Source organism: Balaenoptera musculus, chromosome 3 (genome assembly GCF_009873245.2).
Source record: "Balaenoptera musculus isolate JJ_BM4_2016_0621 chromosome 3, mBalMus1.pri.v3, whole genome shotgun sequence".
Classification (NCBI taxonomy): domain Eukaryota; kingdom Metazoa; phylum Chordata; class Mammalia; order Artiodactyla; family Balaenopteridae; genus Balaenoptera; species Balaenoptera musculus.
The window spans coordinates 133,954,369-133,977,891 of NC_045787.1; the positions used below are offsets into that span (position 1 = coordinate 133,954,369).

Here is a 23,523-nt window from a genome sequence, read left to right on the forward strand (position 1 = left end):
CATTTTACAGATGAGTCAGCTGAGGCACGGATGCAGTCCAGGCCTTGCCTGAGGTTCCTCGGCTGGTCAGAGGCCAGAGCCCAGACAAGAACTGAAACCCCAGGCGAGCAGGTAGAAAAAGCCATCGCCCCAGCTTGCTGGCCACTCTCTAAGCTTGTGCTGTGAGAGATCCTGGGGGTCAGAGGCTTCCCTGGAGGGGGGATCCCCTTTTAAGGGTCCCCTCTCTCACACCTCCAGCCAGAGGGTAGCAACCTGAACTTGTCCACAAGGCTTTGAAGAGTTGGTTCTTCTTGCCTGGGCCCTGAGCAGATGTGTCGCCCTGTCTGCCCCAGGGGCATGCTCTGAGGCCCCTGAATCTCACAGAGTTCCCAGGTCTTGTCTGAGCACTAAAAGTGATTTCTGGAGGAATCAGAAAGTCACAGAAATGTACTAGTGAGCTTTATCTTTCAGTATCTGAGAATGGCTGCTTTTCTAGGCTCCAGTGAATAAAAAGTAAAAAAAAAAGTAATACATTTTTAAAAGGTGGCATCCACTTTGACAATGAATGAATGCAAGTCTCCTCTTCAGCACAAGATACATCATACGGTCACATTTGCATATGCTGCTCAGTTGATGACTCTTTAATCAAGGGCCTGGTTCCAAACGCTGAGTACTTCCCTCCCTCCCCTCTCCCCACCACCGCTCTGTGGAAACACCCAGAGACACAGGCATAGCTTCCGAGTGTTCTGGGATGTGTCTGGTGGAGCAACTAGCCCAGATTGCTGGGGCAGCCCAGCCAGGGCACTCCAAGGGCAAGTCTGGCGCCTCACACTCACCTGAAACTCAAAGTTCGTGTTTTCCAGGAACTTCTGGTTCATGGTTTCTGCAAACTTGTTGATAGCTCTCAGGAAGACCCTGGAAGAAGGGAGAAGGTCACCAGGCCATCTGAGCACGCTACCCCAGACACCCCTCCCCCATGCTTCAGACTGAAGTTCCTTTAGTTCCAAAGACCCAAGGAAGAGGTTCATTGACCCACATTAACACCTGCTCTCACTGTAGACCTGGGGCCATGTTTGCCCTGTCCTGTCTGTTCGACTTCCTTTAGAAAATCTGTATTGTCTCTTGTTTAAACTGTTACAAGCTTGTGGCAGAAAATTCATGCCATGCAGGAAGATAGAAAAATTGCCTCCTCCCAAATCAAATAAATAAACGAACAAACGACACACCAGCAATCCTATCATCTGGGGAAAACCATCACTGACATTTTGACAAACATAATTTCAAAGGTCTCCCTAGACGTATATACACAAACGATATTATAAAGATAGCATTTTGATAAATGGGGTTAAACGATAAATTCTGTTTCACAGCCTCTTACTCAACAATAAATTGTGTGTTCCTTTCAAGCCAGTGAATTCAGATATATATCATCCCTTTTAATCACTGAAGAGCATTCTATTGTATAGATGTATCACAGTGTATTGCATCAGTCTTTTACTGATGGACCTTTACGTTGCTTCTCAGCATTTTCTGTTATAAACAGTGTTTCAGCGATCACTCTTCTATGTGTGCCTTGTACCTCCCATATACACCTCTTCTCCACTCTTCTTCTCGAGATGGTAATGCTGATCAAATCTTACATGTATTGAACATTTTGTTACCTGTTGTCAAATTGTGTTTCTTCTTAAATGTCTTCCCATCCAGCCCTTCCTCTCCTTCCTCCCTACTCTCTGGTCTTCCAGCCTCTTATCTCTCACCCTTTCAACCTCTAGAGTGAGTTGCCCTATGGAACAGTTCCAATCCTGTCGATTACCCGCCTCAGTGGCTCCCCACTGCCCACAGGAGAAATCTAAACTCTTTCTCTTGACCATCAATGCTCTCCATGATTGGACCCCACCTTCTCTGCTAGGATCATTTCTCACTATTACTTTGTGCCTTTGGTTGTTTTCTGAGTTCATAGCTGTATTCTTCCTTTGTATAGAATGCTCCCTCCTTCTAATCGTTTCAGGGCAGGGTCTGCTGCATCTTTCAGGCCCCCAGAGGACAGTCAGTGCAACTGCCTTTCCAGACTTCATCATGGTCTGCGAATGAGTTATTTGTGTGACTCAGTAACGACTGTCTCCTCCAACTAGACTGTACTTTCCTTGAAATCAGAGACTCCCTCCATGATCTCATCTACTCTCCAATCTACATGCCTTTGACTCCCAAATTTTATATCTTCATCCCCGGCCTTTCCCCCGAGCTCCAGCTTGCATTCCAGCTCTCTGCTCTATACCTTCACTTGGATGACTAATAGGCATTTCAAGCATACATGTCAAAAGCTTGACTCCTATTACCTGCCCTCTTTCTGTCGTCTTCCCATCTAAGTTAAAAACAACTCCATTCTTCCAGTTGCTCAAGGGGTAGGGGGACTTAGCATCCTCTACTCTCCTCTTCCTCTCACATCCTACACCTGACCTGTCAGCAAAACCTGTTAGCATTACTTTCAAAATATATCCAAATTCAACTACTTCTCGTCACTCACTGCCACTGACCTGAACCAAGTCACCATCATTTCTGTCCTGGATTTTTGCAGTCACCTCCCAAACTGCTACATGCCCAACTGTGGCCAAGTCTCCACTGTGTGTGTGTGTTTGTAAAATCTAAAAGGGGAGGGGCCAGATCTTCCCTGTACTACTGTCTATAATTTTTGATTAACAGTGGACAATCAATAATTTCTCTACTGAGTGGCTGGTCCAGGGAAAATGTCTATTTGGCTACCCGTGGGAAGCCAGTAAAAGGAAGTGTTTATCAGCAGGTTATTGCTTTGGGTAATAACTGGGACTCAATTCTGCATGGGAACTTCTGAGTTTAGACTGTATTGAACATACTTGAGCATCAGAAGTGTCCTGGGCTATTTACCCATTAATACCAGCCCCTCCCTGGTTGAAAGTTGCTCTTACGGACATTAAGTCCCTAGCACTTCTGGCCTGCCCTGCAGATGGGCTGAGAGCTCTCCTGTAGCCAGATAAAGCCCAGAGAATGAAAGAAGTAGGAAGCTCTCAGGATGCATGGGAAATGTCCACCGAAGCTGCAGGTATATTTTGGGTGGGCCACGAGTGTGGGAAAGGCAACTATAGCATGTGCTACATCAGGCGTTGCTTGTTAGGAAGCTGGGCTAGATGTTCATTAAACACTAAATATTTGGTTTTTGTTTTTGTTTTTTTTTTTTAAAGATCAGCACTTCATTATTCGACTTTGTATAACATCCATCTGTTAGAAGCCAGAAAGAGAAAATGTACATAAAAAAGCTTTGAAAGTTACAAAACCTTGTTTAAATGTAAAGTAGCAAACAGACCTAAGACATATAGATAAAGGTGGCCCAAGGACTAATTTTCAGTAGCACTGGGCTCTCTTCTTCATCACCTCTGAAAACCTCACCTATAAATATTTGTTGAACAGAGAAGGCAGTGCATCCTCTTATCAGGATCACAAGATTTGTACACACACACACACACAAAACTGGATGTGATTTCTGGCTTTGCCACTTCCCAGCTGTGTGGATTTGGGACATGTTAATATCGTGTTTGGCACCTAAGTTTCCGTTTTTGTGAAACAGCAGCAATGTAACCCCTTTCACAGGGTCCCCGCAGGGTGTACTGGCAAATGTATGGTAAGTGCTGAGCACAGCGCCTGCCACATGGTGACAATAGTAACATGGTAGCTATGGCCGCCCAGACCCCTTTGGGTTGCTTCATTCTTCTTCCAAAGGCAGGTACCGACAGCAAAATGGACAGTCAGAGGACAAGTTGCAGCCAGCAGGACCATGTAAAGACAGGAAATACAAATCCCACAAAACCCTCCACCCCATCAGGCTGCCACAAGGTGAGATTTCTTTGGCTTTGTTATTCTGTCATTTGCTAATATGTCTTCGAAAAAACATCTATATTTTCTTCTTAAAGACTAGTATCGGATTCCCCAGATGGAAATGCATTGAGTGGCTGTCAAATTATGTATAAACATCTCAGACAGTCTAATATGATACCAAAATGAGGGGTTTTACACATTCTCAGTAGTTTGCATAACAGTTATTATTTTGATTGTCAACCTAAACCTGCCTCTGGCTCACAAAGGCCAGCCCAGTAACCAGGAATGATTAGCCCCCTGTGCTGATGGGGGGACTGGTGGCAGATAGGCGCTGAAGTAAATCAAGGCTCCTCCCTGTCTCTGGATTCTTCTGCAGCCACCCTCTGGAAATCAGAGTATCACTTAACTTTGGTTTCCCACGTATGGGTTTGGAAAAGTATGTCTTTTGTATTCTTTAAAAAAAAATAATTGTACTTAAAGCCTAAGCATTAATATGTTGAAGTGGGTTAGAATGAAAACACACTCAACTTTTTCTGTTACTTTCAAAAACGAACTTGAAGTGTTGAAAACAAAGTTCATGATCAAATATCAACCTAACATTTCCTGCATTTCATGCGTGATGCTTAGCAGCCTCTAAAAAAATTAATAATAACCACAGTCATGGTTACCAACGATGTGCCAGGCTCTGCGCTAAGTACTTTGTATGGATTTCTTCCGTGTTTTTTTCCCACCTTTTTAAATTCTCACATTAACTCTCCGAGTTAGATATTGTTTGCCTTTTAGAGATGTGAGTTTAGGTAACTTTCCCAAGAACCCAGCCAACACATGTGGAACCAGGATTTAAACAAAGTTATGCTGCCTTCAGAACCTTGGTATTTAACCACCATGCTATTCTGTTCACAAAGAAATCTCTGTAATTCTGTTCAACCCAAGCTGTGAGCTCACCTTGTTAATAATGACAATGATGGGAGTCTCATGTTTTCATGCATATAACCTGTGCCAAGTGCTCTACAGACTTTGTTTCATTTAATCCTACAAACTGAAGTAGGTGTTACTGTTGCACCCATTTAACAGAAGAGGAAACTGAGCACTGGAAAGATCAAAAAATGTCCCCACATTCACACAGCTAATAAGCAGCAGAGTCCACCCAATCTCAGGTCTGTCTTTCTTTAAAGCCTTTGCAATTAACCAGAAAGATATACTGGCTCCCCTGAAGGCCAGCCTGCATGGTGTTTTGGCACTGGGCATGCTCCTACTCATGCCCACAAGGCACAGAGCCCCTTCCCACTTAGTCCCCATTACCCTGCTGCCCTGCCCACAGCTGACAGGGCCCAGAACCAGCACTTGACTCAGGCAGTCTTCCATGGGCTGACTAGAAGCCAATGGGTAATCACATGGGTACCAGTGGGGGCACCCAAGCCTGGATAGTAGTAAATCAAACCCTTTTAGACAGTTCAAAAGGAGGACAACCAGGGAGAATGCAACGAACCCTGCCTTGAGTAGAAGCCATGAACAGATAATTCTGTGAGGAAGCAAAAGCCATACTGCAAGAGAAGTCAGCTGCTGTGAGTAGGAAGAAGCTGGCAGAAAGGGAGCTTGGTACCCGAGGATACCTGAGGTTGGTATCCTGAAAACTGCTCCGCATGAAGCTCACTGCAGCCACTGGACCAGGTTCCCAGCTTCCTACCTCTCTTCATGTAACAGAACAAATCCTCATTACTGGAGGCAACTGAGAGTTCCTATGTTCGTGTCCTGAATAGACCTATGTGCCATATGCATCAGTCCTTGGATTGGATGCAGTAATGGAAGGTGCACACAGACTCCTGCAGGAGCTAGAGCAAGCCTGCGTGGGGGCACATTCCCACTCTGCTACTCTTCCTTGCTGCGGTCTTGAGCTTGTTGCTTCGCCTCTGGTACTCTCAGCTGCCCCATCGGTATGACGAGCCGTGTGTGAAGATGAAATGAGATGCAGTGAATGAAGCTGGTGGCCCAGGGCCTTAGTACACAGGAGTCCTTAATAAGTGTCACTTGTGTGGTTATCATTATCCTTAACTGCCCAGCCAACCTTGTAGCTCTGAGGCAGGAGGACCCGAAGCTGAGAACACTCCAGTGTGACAACCAACCCATGCCCACAGGTTGTATGATGTGAATGAAAGAGGGAACTGGAGGTGGACATGCCCTTTCCAGTGAGAATGCCGAAGGCAGAGAGAGGGCCTCCCTGAATCCCATTCCCCGGGATTTGGGCTGGTGATTCATGGGATGTACTTGATTCTACTGGTCAAAACGTGAAGATGGAGATAAAAGAGGTGGCCGGAAGAAGGGAGTCCTTATTCCTCCCCTAGAAGCAGTGACAAAGCCATTCTCCCAGAGCCTTTAAGCAGCTTCCCTCACAACACACAAGGGCTCCACGCACCGAGAGGCTAGAGTGTATCAGAGGATTCCAGCTCAGGGTCAGGGCACGGCCCACCCCAAGTGCCCCTGACCCTTCTCGAGTGATTCTGGATTCTAGTTAGGGGTGCAGCAGACTCCTGGGACTGGAATCCTGTGGCCAGCTGGACATCAGGATTAGATGTGCCCTGCTGGCTATAAAACCCATGGAGAGGCCTTCTTCTGGATGATACGTTTTGGAGGAGATGAGGTCTACAGAAAGGAAGTAGGCAGTACAAATTAATGTAGGTAGGAGAAAGGGGAAGCGGGTGTCAATGATTGTCAGTGCACTGATAGAGCCGCCAGCAGATTGCTGAGCACCGCCCTGCTCAACTTCCCAGGGTCAACTATTGTGACCCTACTATGTGCCTAGTGTGTGCTGGAGACAATATTAGACCTTGAAATATGTCACCAGTAAGGTAGACAAGATCCAGCCCAGATGTGCCTCTTCTGTGAAATATATTGGATATTCCCAGATCATAGGAATGTGAGAACAAATTAATAGCTCACATTTATGAAATGCTTGCTAAACACTATTCTAACTACTTTATGCATATTATTTCATTTTGATCCTCACAAAAATCCTTTGTGATAGGTCTTATTAGTACCCCATTTTACAGTGAGAAAAACGGAGTCCAGAGTGGTTACGTAACTTTACCAGAGGTAATATAACTATAAGATGGTTTGAACCTAGGCAGTCATAAATCCTAACTTCTCTGTGCTCTGAACTCTGTGCTCTGAACTCACTACAGTTCTGCAGCGCTTGGTCATATTTCCATGGGCATATTTACTGTCTCACCAACAAGACTGTAAGCACCCTGCCTTCTGGGGCCATGGCGTAGATGGGCTCTGGATGCCCGGGACACTCAATATGTGTGTGTTGATTGATTCCATTTAGAGAAGCTTTAGGGATGCGTATAAATCCCCAACGGCCACCACTTGCCCCCTGCCCAAAATGTTGAATTTCCAGATTGAGGTGCAGACGGAGGAGGGGAAAAGAGGTTCCTAGGCATATTTTGTTCATTTACAATATTACAAAGAACTTGATCATTTAAAAATTAACCATGTCGCGTACATCAGATCTTACTGAATGTTGCATCTTACCAATAAGAAGAAGGCTCTAACAGGAGGTATTTCTTGCAGTAGACATGTCACCACATTTGCATACACAAACAGTACACAGCTGAGGAGACATTCAAATCTGCAAAACTCCATTCCCTCCTCCAACAAGCAGACAGATAAATTATATATGACTAATACATACATACATATGTGCACAAATAACAAGCAATAATAGGGAAATTATAGAAACAGAAAATCATAAAAATGTAAGTAACAGGGAGGGAAGGAAGGAAGGAAGGAAAGAAGAAAGGAAGAAAAGGAGGAAAGAAAAGAAAGGAAGAAAGATGTTGTAACATACAGACTAACCAACATATGAAGTTCACCTTGTCCATGTGAATGAATGGAGCTTAGGATGCATATTTTTAGAGAAGAGAAAATGACATTCTGGGGAATAGTGATCTGGGCTCAACCATGGTGTATGTTCCGTTTGTCCAATTTATGTTGAAATCTTTCATTAACTAGCTGCGTGACCTTGTGCAAGTTACCTCTTTGGGCCTCTTTAAGTTATCTGAGCCAATAAGTATGCAGTTTGCACATCCTTACAATGCACTTAATAATACAAGCCTCACTATTTTACAGGATGAAGCAGTAGAGATGAAGAACATGGGCTCTGACTGCCTGACTTCTCTGTTCTTTTGCTAGTAATACAACACTGAGTAAGTTATTCATCTATTCTGCGCTTCAGTTTCCTCAGGTATAAAATGTGGATTATAACAGTTCTACATCATAAAGTTGTTGCAAAGATTAAATGAGCGAATACATGTAAAGTATTTACAATAGGGGTGGATCTAGGTGCGTAATACATGTTAGCTATCATAACACCACACAAGATGCAACAATCGTGAAAAAAATTTCAGGTGCTCTGTAAATGGAAGGGATCACTGTGGCCAGAAGATGAAGGAAGTCTACAACCTAAGCTATATGCCTGCAGGGAGAAAAACAGTCATCTTTTCTGGTCGACACTAGGCACATGCTTCTCTACTCCAAGGCTACATTTGTTGTCTGCAATGCTCCCATTCACTGAGTTCCTCCCAGGTACCAGCACTGTGCTAAGGAGTAACTCATTCTATCCTCACAGAAAAATACCACGAAATGGATATAATTATCCCTAATTTGCAGTCAGAAAACCGAGGTTCCAAGAGGTTAAATGACTTCCCAAGAAAGAGAAGGTGGCAGAACTAAGAAGTCTGAAACCCAGGCTGTGTTTCTGAGTCTAACTTATTTCAAATGTAGAGACTTAAGTACTCAGCAGATCCTTTAGAGATACAAATGTTTCTATTTAGGAGACAATTCCATTTTCTTAGGTCCCTTAGAAAATTATATTCTGATTTTGTAGGTATAAAGAAACAAGGATTATTGCATCATCTCTAGGGGCCGGTTCCCCCCAAAAAGACTAAAGTCTGTGGGATTTCAGGTAGGGACAGTCCTTCAAAGCACTTCTACATATTTCCTCCAGGATGACTGTCAGCAGCTCAGAAGGGGATGTTGCCCTGGTCAGGGCTCCAGCCTCTCTGGGCTTCCATCCTCCTGACCCTGTATCAGTAGTAGATGTCTGTGCATTTATTTGCCTGCCCATCATCCATTTCTCCTTCTTGTAATAACTCTCAGATTTTCCTTTGAAGAATTACTCCCCCAGCCTCCCCCTTTGCTCCCAGACTTTGTGGTTTGGGTAGAGCTAACCACAGCCTCCCCAGTTCCAAAGGTGGGTCATATGACCCAAGCCTGATGAAATAGCGTATTTCATTCTCCTGGCCACAGAGGTTATGGATAGGCAGGTAGCTCAAGATTAGTCTGGGAAATTTTGCTGTACCTATTGAAGAAGAGGCTTTTTCTTTCTACTGGGGCTGCTAATCCAACAAGACATATTTCTGGAACTTCTATAGCCAGTTTTCCACTGCAAAGAGAGCATCTGCCTAAGAATGAAGCCAACAGAGGAAAGGGCAGAGGTAGAGATATAGATTCCCTACAACACTGTTTGAGCACCTAGATACGTCCATGCCTGCAGCCATAACTCTGGGCTCTTTCAGTTGTCTGAGCCAATACATTCTCTTTCTGTTTAGGCAAATTTGAATTGAATTTCTTAAAAAAAAAATCCTAATCAATAAGTACCCATCATTACCACAGGGGAAATGTAGGGGGTAGGGCTAAATCAGGAGCTTGAGATGAACAAACACACACACTACAATATATAAGATAGATAACCAACAAAGACCTACTGTATAGCACAGGGAACTCCATTCAATATTCTGTGATAACCTATATGAGAAAAGAATCTAAAAAAGAATGAATATATATATATGTATAACTGAATCACTTTGCTGTACACCTGAAACTAACACAACATTGTAAATCAACTATACTCCAATAAATTAAAATATTTTAAAAACTTTAAAAAATAAGTACCCATTGGATACACAGAGTTCATTACACATGTTTATGAATGTCAGGTTCTGTGCCAGAGTAGAAACACAGAGATAAATTGGACATAGTGCTTGCCTTCAGGAAGCCCATTCTCTAGCAGCAGAAATAGTCATATAAAGAGATAATTATAGTACAGTGGGGTAAGTGTTATAATATGGGTGTGTATGTAAACAAAGAGGAGGGAACACATTCTCCTACCATAAAGGAGTCCTAGAAGGATCCACAAAGAAGAAATTACATGGACAAGAATTTGAAAGATGCTTTCATGTTGAGTTTGGTCTAGAAAGGAGGAGAGTCATAGTTTATGCAGAGTCACAAGAAGTATGAAACAGTAGGCAACAGTGAATAGTTGAGTGTATCTGAAATGTAGGGTGAGTCGAAGATGACTCACCTGGTGCTTCATGTAATTGGCAAAAACCCCAAGACATTACTGACCAGCTGGCAAACAGTGAAGGGATTCGCATGCAGTTTGGGAGCTGGCTTCTTCCAAACACAGTTGACTGGACATTGATGTGAGGTACAGAACCAACTACATAATTTGTTGAACTCAGTGCACAGTGAAAATGCAAGTCCCTATCCAAAAATTATTAAGAATTCAAGATGGTGACAGCAGGACCCTTCAGAGTGCAAGGTCCTATACAACTACACAGGTTGCATACTCAGGAAGCTGGTCCTGACAGAAGGGCGAGGGAGATACCTGCCTCTCATCTATAACGTGGCCTGGCCTAATTCCCACCAACGCTTTAAACCAGCCTCCCACCTGAGTGATGTGAACAGGGAGAATCAGGGCAATGTAAGCCCAAGCTAAGAATTCTTACATTTTTGTTGCTGTGCTGATTATCCACCTCCCACCATAAGCAACAATGCACAGATAGCTATCTCTTTCTGCCTTGACAAACCTCTCCTCCCCTTCACCAGCCCCTACAGCTGGCCCCAAGAGCAAGTGTGTCTGTAAAGTCACTTGGCTAGGCAACTTACGTATCTAAGTAGTGGAAGAGGCAGCTTTTCAGAGGACAGAAGAGTGAGGGATGGAGGCCATCTGGGACTAGAGTAAGATCCTAGGCATACATGAGATAGAAATTCCCAGACTGTATCCAATGACAAACTTATTAATGTTTATAGTTTTCCCTCCTTGCCTCCCACTAAAGAGGATCCCGCCTTTGCCTCTTCAACTTCTCTTCTTCTACCCTCTCAGGGTATTTCTGCCTTTGCCAGTCAATTCTTGGCTCTTGTGATACAAAACAAGGACAATAGGTAGAGAGAGAGAAAACTTCCAGCCAGTGTAGAGTGAAGGGGTTTCCATGGGAAGGACCTAAAACAAATATAAGAAGCCAAAGGAAAGTGAGAGAGAAAGGAAAGAAAGGAGCCTAGAAGACCCCAGTTTTAAAGGAGTTTGTGGACAGGAATTGAGGACAAGGTTCTGAGAGAGACTTGGGTAAACCACGGGATAGGAGAGATACTGAGAGACAGAAGAATGGAGAAAGGGAATATTAGATAATACTACTGAGTGTTATGACTTGAACTTCATTTTGATGAAATGACATGATTTGAGAGAAAGCATTGAAGACTGAAATTGCTCACAGTTACTCTTATCTATTGTGGTACTGGGCCATGTGGGATCTGAGCTATACTTGGGTTACTCTGGTATTCTATGAGATGCTAATAAGTATTATATATACACACGGAGACATAAATATATTCACACCAAATGTTTCAATGGGCAAGTAAATCTGTGAAATGCTGTATCCTAAATCTTTCTCTTAGAGCATCCCATTAGCATACTAAAGGCTCTGGGAAGTCCTGCAGCACAGAAAGCTGTTCAAAGCTGTGTAATCCAGTGCCGCCTAAACTTATTCTACTGCGTGTCACAGAATATATTTTATTGTTTTGAATAAATTTAAAATAATACAATTTTAATAAGACTGACCTTAAGCTCTCCTGTCTCAAGAGTTTAGGGAAGGCTTCATAGACAAAGTATATTTTAACTAGTATTTGAAGAATGGAGAAGGTAGGGAGTAGCCAGTTCAGTATATAAAAAAGAATAAATAATAGTAAATAAATAAATAGCTCAAGATCGGTGAGCAATTCCCTGGGGGTTAAATGTAGAAAGAAAGGGTCTGTGGCACTTCGACTTATTTTCGCCAGGGAGAAACTATCCCCACTTTCTGTCTCTACCAGTGCACTGGAAAGTGAGTGCTGAGATGACGGGGCTGTTTGGAAGCAGGCGGCAGCTCACCTGTTCTGAACCATACTCATGGCCATCCAGTCTACAGGATACACATTTTTCCCAATGAGGTCCTTGAACATGATGAATGTCTCCATCAAGAAGTCCTGCAATAGTAAAGCAAAACACACCTGTCATTTTGCTTTATAGGAAATGACTGGAAGGGCCCCGATCTTGTTGGCTGTTCAAATTTTTCCTTTATTATTTTTTGGAGGTGCAGAAAGGGAAGGGGTACAGCCTTTTGTTAAGTAAATCCAATGAAACCAATAGAGTGGATTTTTTAATGAAATCTTACGATTTGTTACCGGGAGACTGTTTCACAAATATAAATGGAACATGAATATGGAATGTGAAAACACTCTCAAAATAAAGCACTATTAATTCTGTCTTTGGGAGTAAAGAAGTAAATGCATTCATTGATGTGGCAATTTTATAATCATCTTTCCAAATATGTATTTGAGGAGGAAATGATCTACACTATATGAATGCATCTCAGGCCATTGAGCAACCAAACTATTATTAAAATGAACATCTAATTACTGTACTGTAAACACAGCTAATTCATATGTCATAGGCACGTGAACAAGCAGCTTAGAGGAAACATGACAGGGATTCTCTCCTTCTCCTTTGAAGAGGTTCAAAGTGGACCTCAACATGCCCCATCAGATTTTTCAGTGGATCAAACTTGTTCTCTACCTTTGGAGAACACAAATTCTAGACAAATCTAGATAGCAAAGACCAGAACCACTGGCATCCTCCTGTTACAGGAAATGAAGGCATCAGGCCTGTTTGCTTAAGGTAAAATTAAAATCCATAGGAAACCTGTTCAGAGTTCTTTCCTTAAGCCAGTGGTTTTCAGATTATTTTAATAGCAGAATTCTTTGTTCAGAGAAAATCTTACCTGGAACCTAATACATAAAATAGATAAAAGTAGAAAACAGCTCTGGTTGAAGTGTGTGTGCATGCATGCATGCCTGTGTGTGTGTGTGTGTGTGTGTGTTTATGGTAGAAGATAGTGAGGCTAGGAGAAATATAATTTGAAAATCACTACTTTAAGCTAAACTGCAAAATTCTGGAAATGAGATTGGTTCCTTTCTAGCAATCATTGCTTCTAGGGAAAATTACCTCAATGCTTTAAGTCCCAGTTTCCACATTAGCAGAATGGGGATAACATCTACCTCAAAGGGTTGATTAAGTGCACACTGTCTACGAGATGCTCCACACAGAGTCTGGCCCACTGTAAGTGTTCACTAAGTGCTCGAGGATGACGATGGTGAGTATAATCGTTCATCCTTGACGTCACCTGGGGAGGTGTGGATATCGTCACAGGCACACTCCCTTCCTGTGGGAATGGAGAAGACCTCTGCCCCACAGATGGAAAGCCTGGCTTCTGAATGAGAAGATGCAGCACGGTGTAAGGGCTGGAGCAGAGGTTCACATCCTCTCTCTGCCACATACTGTTGTGTGGTCTTGAGCAAGCAGCTTGCAGACTTGTAAAATGTGACTACTAACACCTATGCCATACTGTTGGAGGATTACATAAGAAGTGTAAAATTTAATACATAACAATTCCCTTTCCTACCATCCTTCCCACCCTTCCTTCCACTGAGGACCAAAAATTAGGAATCCAATCTTTCTATTTCCATGTCACATAACATAGAGAACTTGAGGGGGAGAAATCTTGGGTTGTTTAGCTTTCCTTTTGTTTCATTTTTTTGTATATCCGGAAAGAGGTTCCATTTCTTGCCAATCCTACTCCAGTTAGGAGACCTTCTCAAAGCTAAATGGATGAAGGTGCAGGACATTTGCTTCCTATTGATTCTTTTTGTGGGCTACTCTCTGAGGTTGGTCCAATCCTGGTGCCCTTGCTTCCTTCAAGGGGAGTTAAAAGTGAGCCCCTGGTAGCAGAACCCCTGAATCTGGCAATAGTAAGGAGACAATGACAAAGCTGACCATACTGAGGGCAAAGGGACGACTACACCCTGGGACAGCCCGGGCTGGGCTTTATGTTGATGATATCATCTGCTGCAGAGGTACAGGCCCACAGGCCACCCGCCGCAGGCAGACAGTCCTAGCAAACGAGCCCTGAGAGGTTAGAAGAAGAAAGGGGCTCAGAGGCCAACTTTCTCTATGCGTTCGTTATTATAATGTAATAATAGCTAACTTTTAGTGGACTCTTACAGTGTGAGAGCTATTGTGCTCTCATTTAATCCCTTCACAGCCCTGTGACATAAATGATATGATCCCTACTTTACAGATGGGTAAACGGAGGCTTAAGAAATGTTAAAGTTAACTTCCTCAGCTAGCTGGTGACAAACCCTGGATTCAAACCCAAGACTGTGGGACTCCAACACTCACGCTCTTAAGCCTCCAAATGTCCATGATTCATCAACAAATACTGGTTTTAAGGCATATGTAGACTAGGCACTCAGGGCTCATGTATGACATGGACAGAAGATGTGTCCCAGAAGTGATATTTACAAGCCTAAATGGGAGTGAGAAACAGGGAATCACACAAACATGCCTGCAAACTTAGACCCACACATACTCCAGGTGCACAGGAAGACCTTCGTGCCCTAAACTCTCAAGAATCTTTTGTGTAACGCGTCTCCCCAACACTGCCCCAGAGCATCCTATAGACTCACCACAAGTTCAGAGCTGGTCTGGAATGTCTCAATATAGAAGGAATAGTGCTGGTCACCCATCTGGTTTAAGATGGCTGTCATACATGCCACAAAGTGACTCTGCAAGAAATAAAGAAAAATGCCATGAAACAGTGGAGAGAGGACCATGAGATTCATCTTCTTCAATTACTTGACTTCAGACCGGAAAACACTTCTCTATCCCAGGTGAGTATAAAAAGGTCCCCCAGGGATGGAGAATTTCTCCTTAGCAGATGAGCATGTGAAATTTCCCTAAGAGTAAATGTCTCCTTATGGCTCACTCATCAGCTCATTCATCCAAAAAGCATTTATTGAACACCTATTACATGACTAGGACTATAATAGGAGCTCCAGATATAGACAATAAGGGCCCTATTCATTACCTCTCCAGCTGCTTGTACATTGGGAAAAGAGCACTGTATTAATGTCAGGAGATCCAGCCTGTATCAAGATTCTGGACACAGTGTGATTTTCTGGTAAATAATTTTACATGTCTAATCTCCAACTGTTCCATCTGTAAAGTGGGACAATAATCCATCTGTATCCACCCTGAGAGGTGTATCAGAAGGATCAAATGGCTCCCATGGTGCCCTGAACACACTGAAGTTCCCTACAAGAGCATCAATTGCTGGACCATGAATCAGTCAGTGAGAAGCCAGCAGCTGCAGGGGACAAGTACTTGCTAAGGGCCACGGACGATAAAAGAAATGAGAAGAGGTAGTCCTTGCTCTCAGGAGTTCATGATCTAGTTGGGAAAGCAAGATTAACAACCATGAGGAAAAAAGTACAAGACTTTGATCAGCGAAGCAGATCAAGTGCCAGAGGGATTCAGACAAGAGGGAAATCAACGCGAGGACGTGGAGAGGAAGTGGGTCTGAAAGGATCCACCGGCTCAGAGGAGAAAGAACCACACCCTTTCATGCACCAGAACACATCACCACACCCTCTTCTGCTTCTTCTCTCCCAGATTTTATAAGTCTGTACCAGCGTGGCACTTTCTGTCAGGGCTGGTGTCTGAAAGCAGAATTTAGAGGGATCTACTCTGGGAACCTGCTAAAGGAAGTACTGACCATAAATCCACCAGCTGGGAGAAGCCACTCAAGAGTGTCTCCCACAAGACTCCACTGGGCTGCCGTCTTAACCAAAGGAAGTCCCACTGTCAAGGACAGGCCTGTGGAAGATGGGCAGCTTGGTGTGATGCAGGTGTCTCCAGGAAACCCCACTTCTAAAGGGTGTCAGACGTAACACACACCAGAGAGGTGGGCCTGGACGTGTTATGTTTGAACCAAGTATTATATTTGTATCACAAACTGCTGTCTTTGTTAAAAAAAACTAAAAGACAAAAAAAAAAAAAATAGTGTGAAAAAAAAAAACATCCTCCCAGATGACAGGGTTACAGTTCAGTGACAGTGGTGGAAGGAACAGCCTTGATGTCCCCAGGAAGCTCCTTCTGCATTCCTCCACAGGAAGTCTTTTGGGTAATTGAATGTTCTTCAAGTTCACATCCCCAAAAGTAACTCCCAAAGATACAGATTCTCATTTGCTTCTAGGTTCTTTTCAATTAGGACGTTAGGGATAAAATGCTTTCCCAGTCAGCAGGACCAGCTGTGCCATTTGTGGGGCTCAGAACAAAATGAAAATTAAAGAGTCCTTGTAAAAATTCTTCAGATTTTCAAGACAGCCACAGGGTCCTTCTGAGCACTGGGCCAGGTCACACGCCTGGGAAGCCAGCTCTGCCTGCCAGTGACCACTACACGCGTGCACCATAAATGTTCAGAAAACAAGCAGAGCTGGCAGGGGGCACAAAACTGGGACTCTCATGAGTAAAGTCAATGACACTATGTTGCTGGGGACCTGGTACCTCTATATGGGGGCCAACCGCCTTGGCCATCCAGGGAGTCAAATCCTCTCTCCGGCTCACACCCTCAGGGGGTGATGGTGAGTCTGTGAAATTATCTGTCCCTTTCAAATCAGATAGAATGCCACCATCACTGCTAATTTAACCAGGTCCCACTGAAACCAAGAAACAAGCATAGTATTTTTTTATCCCTCCATCCAGGCTGGACGCAAGAGGGGAGAAATCTTCTGAGTTTGTGTGTGTGTGTGTGTGTGTGAAAGAGAGAGAGAGAGAGCACACACACACGCGTGTATCTCCTCCACTCCCTCCATCTCTTCTGTGAGGGGCTTCCTCCAAGAATTCAGCCGGTGGCCACTAGAGGTCTTTCCTTTTCACATGGTAGCTGCCGTGCAGTTTTTTCAGCTTTTTATTTATTCCTACGTGAGCAGACCCACTACACTTCTTGCATATAAACAGTGAAAATTACAATATAAAGGACTTATTATTTCTTCTTTTGGAGTAATTCTGCTGCTGGCCAAAGCCTGGCTCATTTTGCAAAGAAAGGAAGGACATTCTCTGCAGGTAATTCCACTGCTTCAAAAGGTAAGAGATCTGGGTAGGTTTTATTTTTTGTGATCGATCATCCTTTCAGAGAAAATGCTATCGTCTCTTGGACGACAGTTTACTTTTAAAGCTTTGGCTTAAATGAGTCCTGGGATTGTGAGCCTGTGTGTGTGTGTGTGTGTGTGTGTGTTGGAAAATCCACCATTGTCAGAACTGCATGCTGCCCCAAATGCATAGATACAGATACGGAATGCTTGGTATTTCCAAAGGCTTGATTTGAATTTGAAGGGGGGAAAAGCAAACAACAAACCTCAAAGCTCAAGTTGCCTGGAAATTACCTTGAAAAGGCTGCATTGTCTTAAGCCTTGTTTAGAGAAACTTCCATGCTTCATTTTAAATGAAAATAAAAGGGGAAGGGGATTCCAGTGCCCATCTAGAGAGAGTGACCATTTTACGAAAGAAACCATTATCTTTTTATAAGGACTTGCTCAGGGTGTGTACAGTTCATCGATCAATCAAAATTACTTTTACCAGCTTGTTCATTTCTTCGTTCTAACTGCCCCATAGAAAAACCCGGCTGAGTGCCTTCCAGTACGATCTGTAGTGTGATGTGACTGAAGTTTGGACAAGTTACCTGCATTTGGCTGTTAATGAGAAATGACAGTGCTTTACTTCCCACTGGAAGCTTCCCTTTTTGTCTGCTATGGTGTCTAGCCCACTTTAGTATCAAATCTGTCAGAAATCACACCGACGTGACTGACTGATTTCTGAAATGGCACGATACACCAGCAGCAGGTTCGAATTCAGTAAAGGCTCCTCTCTGTCATTTAAATTAAAAACCAAAAACCCCTCTCTGTCGTGCAGTGACAGAATGGTGGAATCGCATTGTGTTTCTCTGACGTTTATCCCTTTTTCAGTAGTGTCCTCAGCACGGCAATCCACCTCTTTGCTTCCTGCCCCTTTTCCCTTTTACAAGTTTGAGACCTTCTACATCCACCATGTCTTAAGTGTTTAGAAAGAGCTGCAGGGGATTGGGAGTGGGGGTGACGATCAGACTGCATTTGCCCTAGCAACTCAGACACTCCTGATGTTGACATTGCTCAAACTTTACAGTGTCGGACCCCAAACTCCCAGCCCTGTCGGCAACATGGAAAAGCCTGAATACTGCATGGGGGACAGAGGGTTAGAGGGATCCCTTGCAATTCAGGCTAGTGAGAATGCCCTGCCTTCCATCCTTGGTGGAAATTTTGTGGTCAACATATATTTACTACCAAGGCGTGAGGCAGCCACTATCCATACCCAAGCAGCATTCCAGGTGCCCAGATAGGAAATCGCTTCTTAAAACGGAATACCAGGGGGACCTGCATATTAAATTCTGGAGAGAAACTGTATCTGAGATGCTGTCACAAAGCAGGCAGAGTCACCCCGGCTCCATTTGGGGTGGTTTAAAATGTAGCTAATGCATCACAGCATGAAGAGACATGGTTTGAAACTAGGTCAAACGTGTAAAAATAAATGCAATCATCGCAGGCACTTGGCTGATGAGGGGCTACTTAACGCCTGGAGTGGCAGGGCTTATTTGCCACATAGAACCCTCTTCAGTGATCCGTGACAATCAATTGATCCAGACAATTCAGCCCGTCAGTATGTAGGGAGCTCTTGCACACCTGGGAGAGAGCTGAAGCTCCAAAGGAAGACAATCAGGGTCTCTTCACTGTGTGATGGCAAGAGAGGAAAAAGAGAAACCCAATATTGTGTCATTAATATTAATTAGCTGGGACACTGGGTGACTGCGACCAGGAGAGTAGCCCTCTCCAAATCAATCTGCTCCTTTGCATAAAAAATCATCATCGTGATGATGATGATGATCTTATTGATAAGGCCAATAGTTTTGGTGCACAACACTCAAACATATCTATTTAACCACCTCTAAAGCAAACACACCAACACACACGGTCAGGACCCTGCAGTGCTGAGTGAACCAGGAAGAGGTGATCAGTTTGCCCTGCCTTGAAGAACTAACCAAACAAGGGGAGAGGGGCACGGCTGCTGCAATGCGTCCCCCGCTCACCTGAGATCAGTGGGAGTGATGAGATCGCAGAGGGAGGGAAAGAGCCAACTTCGGGAGCTTGCTACCTAAATGCCAGCATTACTATGCGATGCCAGCTGGTGACACGTTGCCATAGTAACTTCAAATAATGTGCTCGACCAAAATAAAATAAAATACAGAGAGCGCCAAGGAGAGGAGATGAGCGAGGAAACTTTGCATGCCGAGGGAGATGAGAAGTTTTATCTATGGGGCCATCCAATTCCTTTGAAGACTAAGAGTAGCCAAATGCCACTCTCAGGTTGCTTTTCCATTCACCCCCATGTCTGCCATGCGCTTATATAACAGATTTTATTCTTGGATGGAATTGGTGCTGTCTTTGTGACAGATCCAGGACCGGAGGTAGGAGACTATGGTGTGAGGAATTCAGGGACTCTAAAACCCGTTCATCTTAGAGCTTTGTCAGGAAGCTCAGAGTTGTAGTTTGCAGCAATCTTTGGGGAAAGTAGTGTGTGCGGTCTCTCAAGTTCTGGGCACTGTGCTAGGTGCCCGGGTACAGCAGGGAGCCGGATGGATAAGGTTGTGCTCCAAAGAACCAACGTCAGGTGAGGACCTAGGAGCCAGACAGCCTGAGTTCAAATCTCAGCTCTACCTCTTACTAGGCATGTGACCGTGGGCAGTGTCTTATGCCTCAGAGTAAAAGGGAATAGAAACAGTTCTTACTGCATACAGTTTTGGTGAGAATTAAATCAATTTGTATAGAGCACTTAGAACATAGGAAGCCCTCAATATGATCAGCTATTAGTATTATTGTTGCTGTTGCTGACTCTGGTCCAGAGAAACTATGCAGATTGGCTAACTGAAACTCCTGACCTGGACAGAGGATATAATGACCCCACCTACCCCTGACTGTCTGTGGATGCATCAAGCACTCCCAATTACAGCTTTGGACAAACAGCTAAGTGTCCTTTGACTCTGAGCATGCCTTTGGTCAACAACACGCCCCAAATAAAGCTGTTTAGTAAACCGCATGTGTGCCTCTTCGAGCAGGGCACGTTGGGAGATTTCTTTTATTTGGGGATAGTTGCTGGCAGGTAGGATGAATGACAACGGTACCCAGATTGTTCAAAAGCCTGAAATGTAACTGTCTTCATCGAAAGCTTAGTCTTCCAGCTGTTTGGCTTTAGAAAGTGCCTGTCTTTGTGTGCAGTGACATTCTTTGGTTACCCAGGGATCCTGCTGTATGACAGAGTAAACCAAGTCACCTTCCTTCAGGGAGAAGCTTCATGATGGGCACAGATCCAGGGGTTTTGTGTAGCCTGATCCATGTCAAAGCATAACACCACAGGAAGACGGGAATGTGCCTCTTGGATGCTATGTGCTCCGGATGCACCTAGACATGTTCCATCTGTACAACACAGCAACTCTTTAGAGTTAGCTGTGTGCACCACTACCTGGCACTGTTGGCATTAATGATCAGCTCTCCAGCATCACTAGGGCCAGAACCGCAGGCAAGGCGTCTCCTCAGAGAGCTATTCTCACTGTTAAAGAGCGGGGGGGTGGGGGGTAGGGGTGGTGGTAACAAGGCTGCTTTGAACCCAGGCTGGAAGGGGAGACTAAAGTGGCCACACACTCTTCCTTTGAAACGAATACTTTCTGATCTTGGCTGGAGCCTGTGCATGTGGCTCTGTAGTGTGGGGTCACTTTAAATCTTCCAAAGGACACAAAGAGGTGTTTAATCGCAAAGGGATGTGGAAGGCAAGCAAATTCTGTTCACTCATTCCTTGTGCTTAGGACTCCACCTTTATCATCTCACTGAGACCTCTCAACAACCTCATTAGGTCAACTTTATGCCCATTTCACAGATGAGGAAAGTGAGATGCATAGAGGTCAAGCAGCTTGCCTAGACAGACATTTAGTATATGGTGGGGCAGGAATTAGAATCTGGGTCTTTCTGACATGAAAACCTGTGTTCTTTTCATAAATCCATGATGTCTCTCATGTCAGCACTGTCAGCTCCACCTGGGCAGTGATTTTTGTCCTTTATTCATTGCTGTATCACCAGAATCTGGGATTGAACTTGCACATAGTATGAGCTCAATAAATATTTGTTAGATGACAGACTGAACTTCTTATAGTATTCCCCATCTTTAAAAGAATGTTACAGGGACCACTCCCCCAAACACTGAAAAGTTAGGGTCATGTGTAGAACACCTTTGCCCTAGGAGAGGACAGAAATGAAAGAATTTTTGTTCTACTTCTGAGCTTACTCCATCTTAAGTTATATTTGATCAAGCCAGAGTGAGATCATTCTTTCACACATTCCTTAATGTGACAAATATTTCTTGAGCACCTACTATGTTCCAGGCATGGTTCTAGGTGCTCTGGACAGTCATGAATGAGATTAACAAGGGATTTGTTCTTAAGGAACTCACACCCTCATTGGGGCCAGGGATGGGGAAACACCATAAGCAAGTGAATATATAAGTAAGATCATTTTAGGCAGTGATATCTGCTACTAGTGGAATATTACAGAGCAATGAGGTTGAGATGGGAAGAGACCTGTTTTCAATAGGGGAGACAGAGGTGGCCTCTTAGAGGGCTGATATTTGGGTGGAGATCTAATGATGAGAGTTTGTCATGCAAAAATCTGGCAGAACAGCATTCCAGGGCAATTGAGTAGCAGATACAAAGGCCCTGAGGTCAGATGTGCTAGGAGTGCTGGAGGATTGAAAAGACGGTACAAAATGAGGAAAAGCACATATAAGATGAGGTTGGAGAGACAGATTGGGACCTGATCCTGAAGGCCCTCGAAGGTCGGGGCAAGGGTTTATTTAGGTTTACTTCCAAGTGCAAAGGGAGGCCACTAATTTGGGTTTTAAGAAGCTCGCTCTGGCTGCTGTGTGTTTCAAGAACCCCTCTTTAAAGAGGTGGTTTCCATGTCTTACCACCCTTCTCCAAGACGCTATACTGGAGTTGTCCCCAGGGTGGTGGGTGCGCGAAAAGTGCAACTATGTGCTGCTCAGTGTTGACCCTTCCTGTTCGTGGTAGTGTCACCACTCCTCAGCAAGCTTTTCTCACTAACTGACCATTCTATAGCAGACTCTGACCCTCCTCCGGCAGGTGTGGACGCGGACTCTAGTTTCACGTGCATCCCCCGTGTCTTCAAGTTCAGTGCTTTGTCTCCCTGTTGTTCAGAGGCGAATGAAGGGGAGGGAGCCTGCTACAGTGGCTCTCAGCCTCTGATTAAAGCCATTCGAGCCTGTGGGACTTGAGAAGGCTGCTTGCCAGGAGACGGGCTATCATTTAGGACACCCCAGTTTTTAACTGAACAGAAGATGATTTTTCTAAATGTTTCCAATTACATCTGTGGAGGTGCGGGTGGGGAAGTGCACAAATGAACACACACACCGGTGGTGGTCTTCCAAGCTTTGCACCGAATGCCTCAGGGAGGGCTGTGCAGAAAAGTTTGTTTTGAGTCCTGGAGAATACAGTATTGTCCTCGGCTCACGTATCCCTGAGAAAAATCAAAGCCACGAGCATCACTAGGATGTGGGCTCTGCATGAGTATCCCACGCAGCCCCTCACCTTCTCCTGCAAACATTTTCATCCAGGTTGCATAAGACACCAAGGTCAACTTTCAACAGGAAAAAGTGTCATGAAAGGATATTATGACTCAGGAAGGAGGTACTGTGGGCTGAAGGATAACAATAATAACTGCCACTTAAAGGGCTAAGAGCGTGTCGTGCAATGTGCTAAACCCTCTGCTTATCCATCAATAAGGATGTTTTATAAGTTGTGGCCAGGCAAGGAAACAGCTGGAAGAGAGAAGTTAATATCAGTCGGACATTTGTGTGTCGGACACTGTGCAAAAATGTATGCCAATGGTTACAACAGCTACCAGTTACTGAACACTTACTGTGGGCCAAGCACTGTGTATGCTTCATCTCAATTAACCCTCCCAACAGTCAGTCGATGTTGGTAAAACCACGCGCACTTTACAGATGAGGAAATCAAGGAGCAGGGAGGTGACACGACTTGCCTAGCTCAGCTTGATTCCAGAATATTGTTTTGTAATCATGACATCATCTTATTGATATGAAAATTAAGTAATACCTCAAAGTATAATGAAGAAAGGAAAAGTGCATAATATTTCACTCCACCATGCCTCCTGCCTAACCTTGAATATTAAGAATATTCAATATTCATTTCAATCTAATAAGCCACTAGAATGTTAAGGACATTCTAGATATCTATTGTGCCTAAATAGGGATGGAAGGATGGATGGAGAGATGGAGAGATGGATGGATGGAGCTAGGTTGGCAGATTACATAGGTAGATAGACTCATTGGTCAGGGTTGATACCTAGCTACGTAAATAAGACCAGCCTTCT

General features: G+C 44.1%; 2 protein-coding genes across 2 annotated transcripts in view; one reads left to right on the forward strand and one right to left on the reverse strand.

Moving 5' to 3' along the window:
• The window catches only part of DOCK2 (dedicator of cytokinesis 2), a 418,212-nt gene that overhangs the window by 84,393 nt on the left and 310,296 nt on the right, over positions 1-23,523 (reverse strand). The window contains exons 28-30 of the mRNA XM_036849002.1: positions 14,665-14,763; positions 12,032-12,126; positions 816-894 (exon numbers count right to left, since the gene is read on the reverse strand). Of these exons, the coding sequence (XP_036704897.1) occupies positions 816-894; positions 12,032-12,126; positions 14,665-14,763 (273 nt within the window). The remainder of the gene's footprint in view (positions 1-815; positions 895-12,031; positions 12,127-14,664; positions 14,764-23,523) is intronic.
• INSYN2B (inhibitory synaptic factor family member 2B) overlaps positions 17,036-23,523 on the forward strand; it is a 119,169-nt gene continuing 112,681 nt past the window's right edge. Inside the window, exon 1 of the mRNA XM_036849003.1 lies at positions 17,036-17,122. The gene's annotated coding sequence lies outside the window, so the exon portion shown is untranslated. The remainder of the gene's footprint in view (positions 17,123-23,523) is intronic.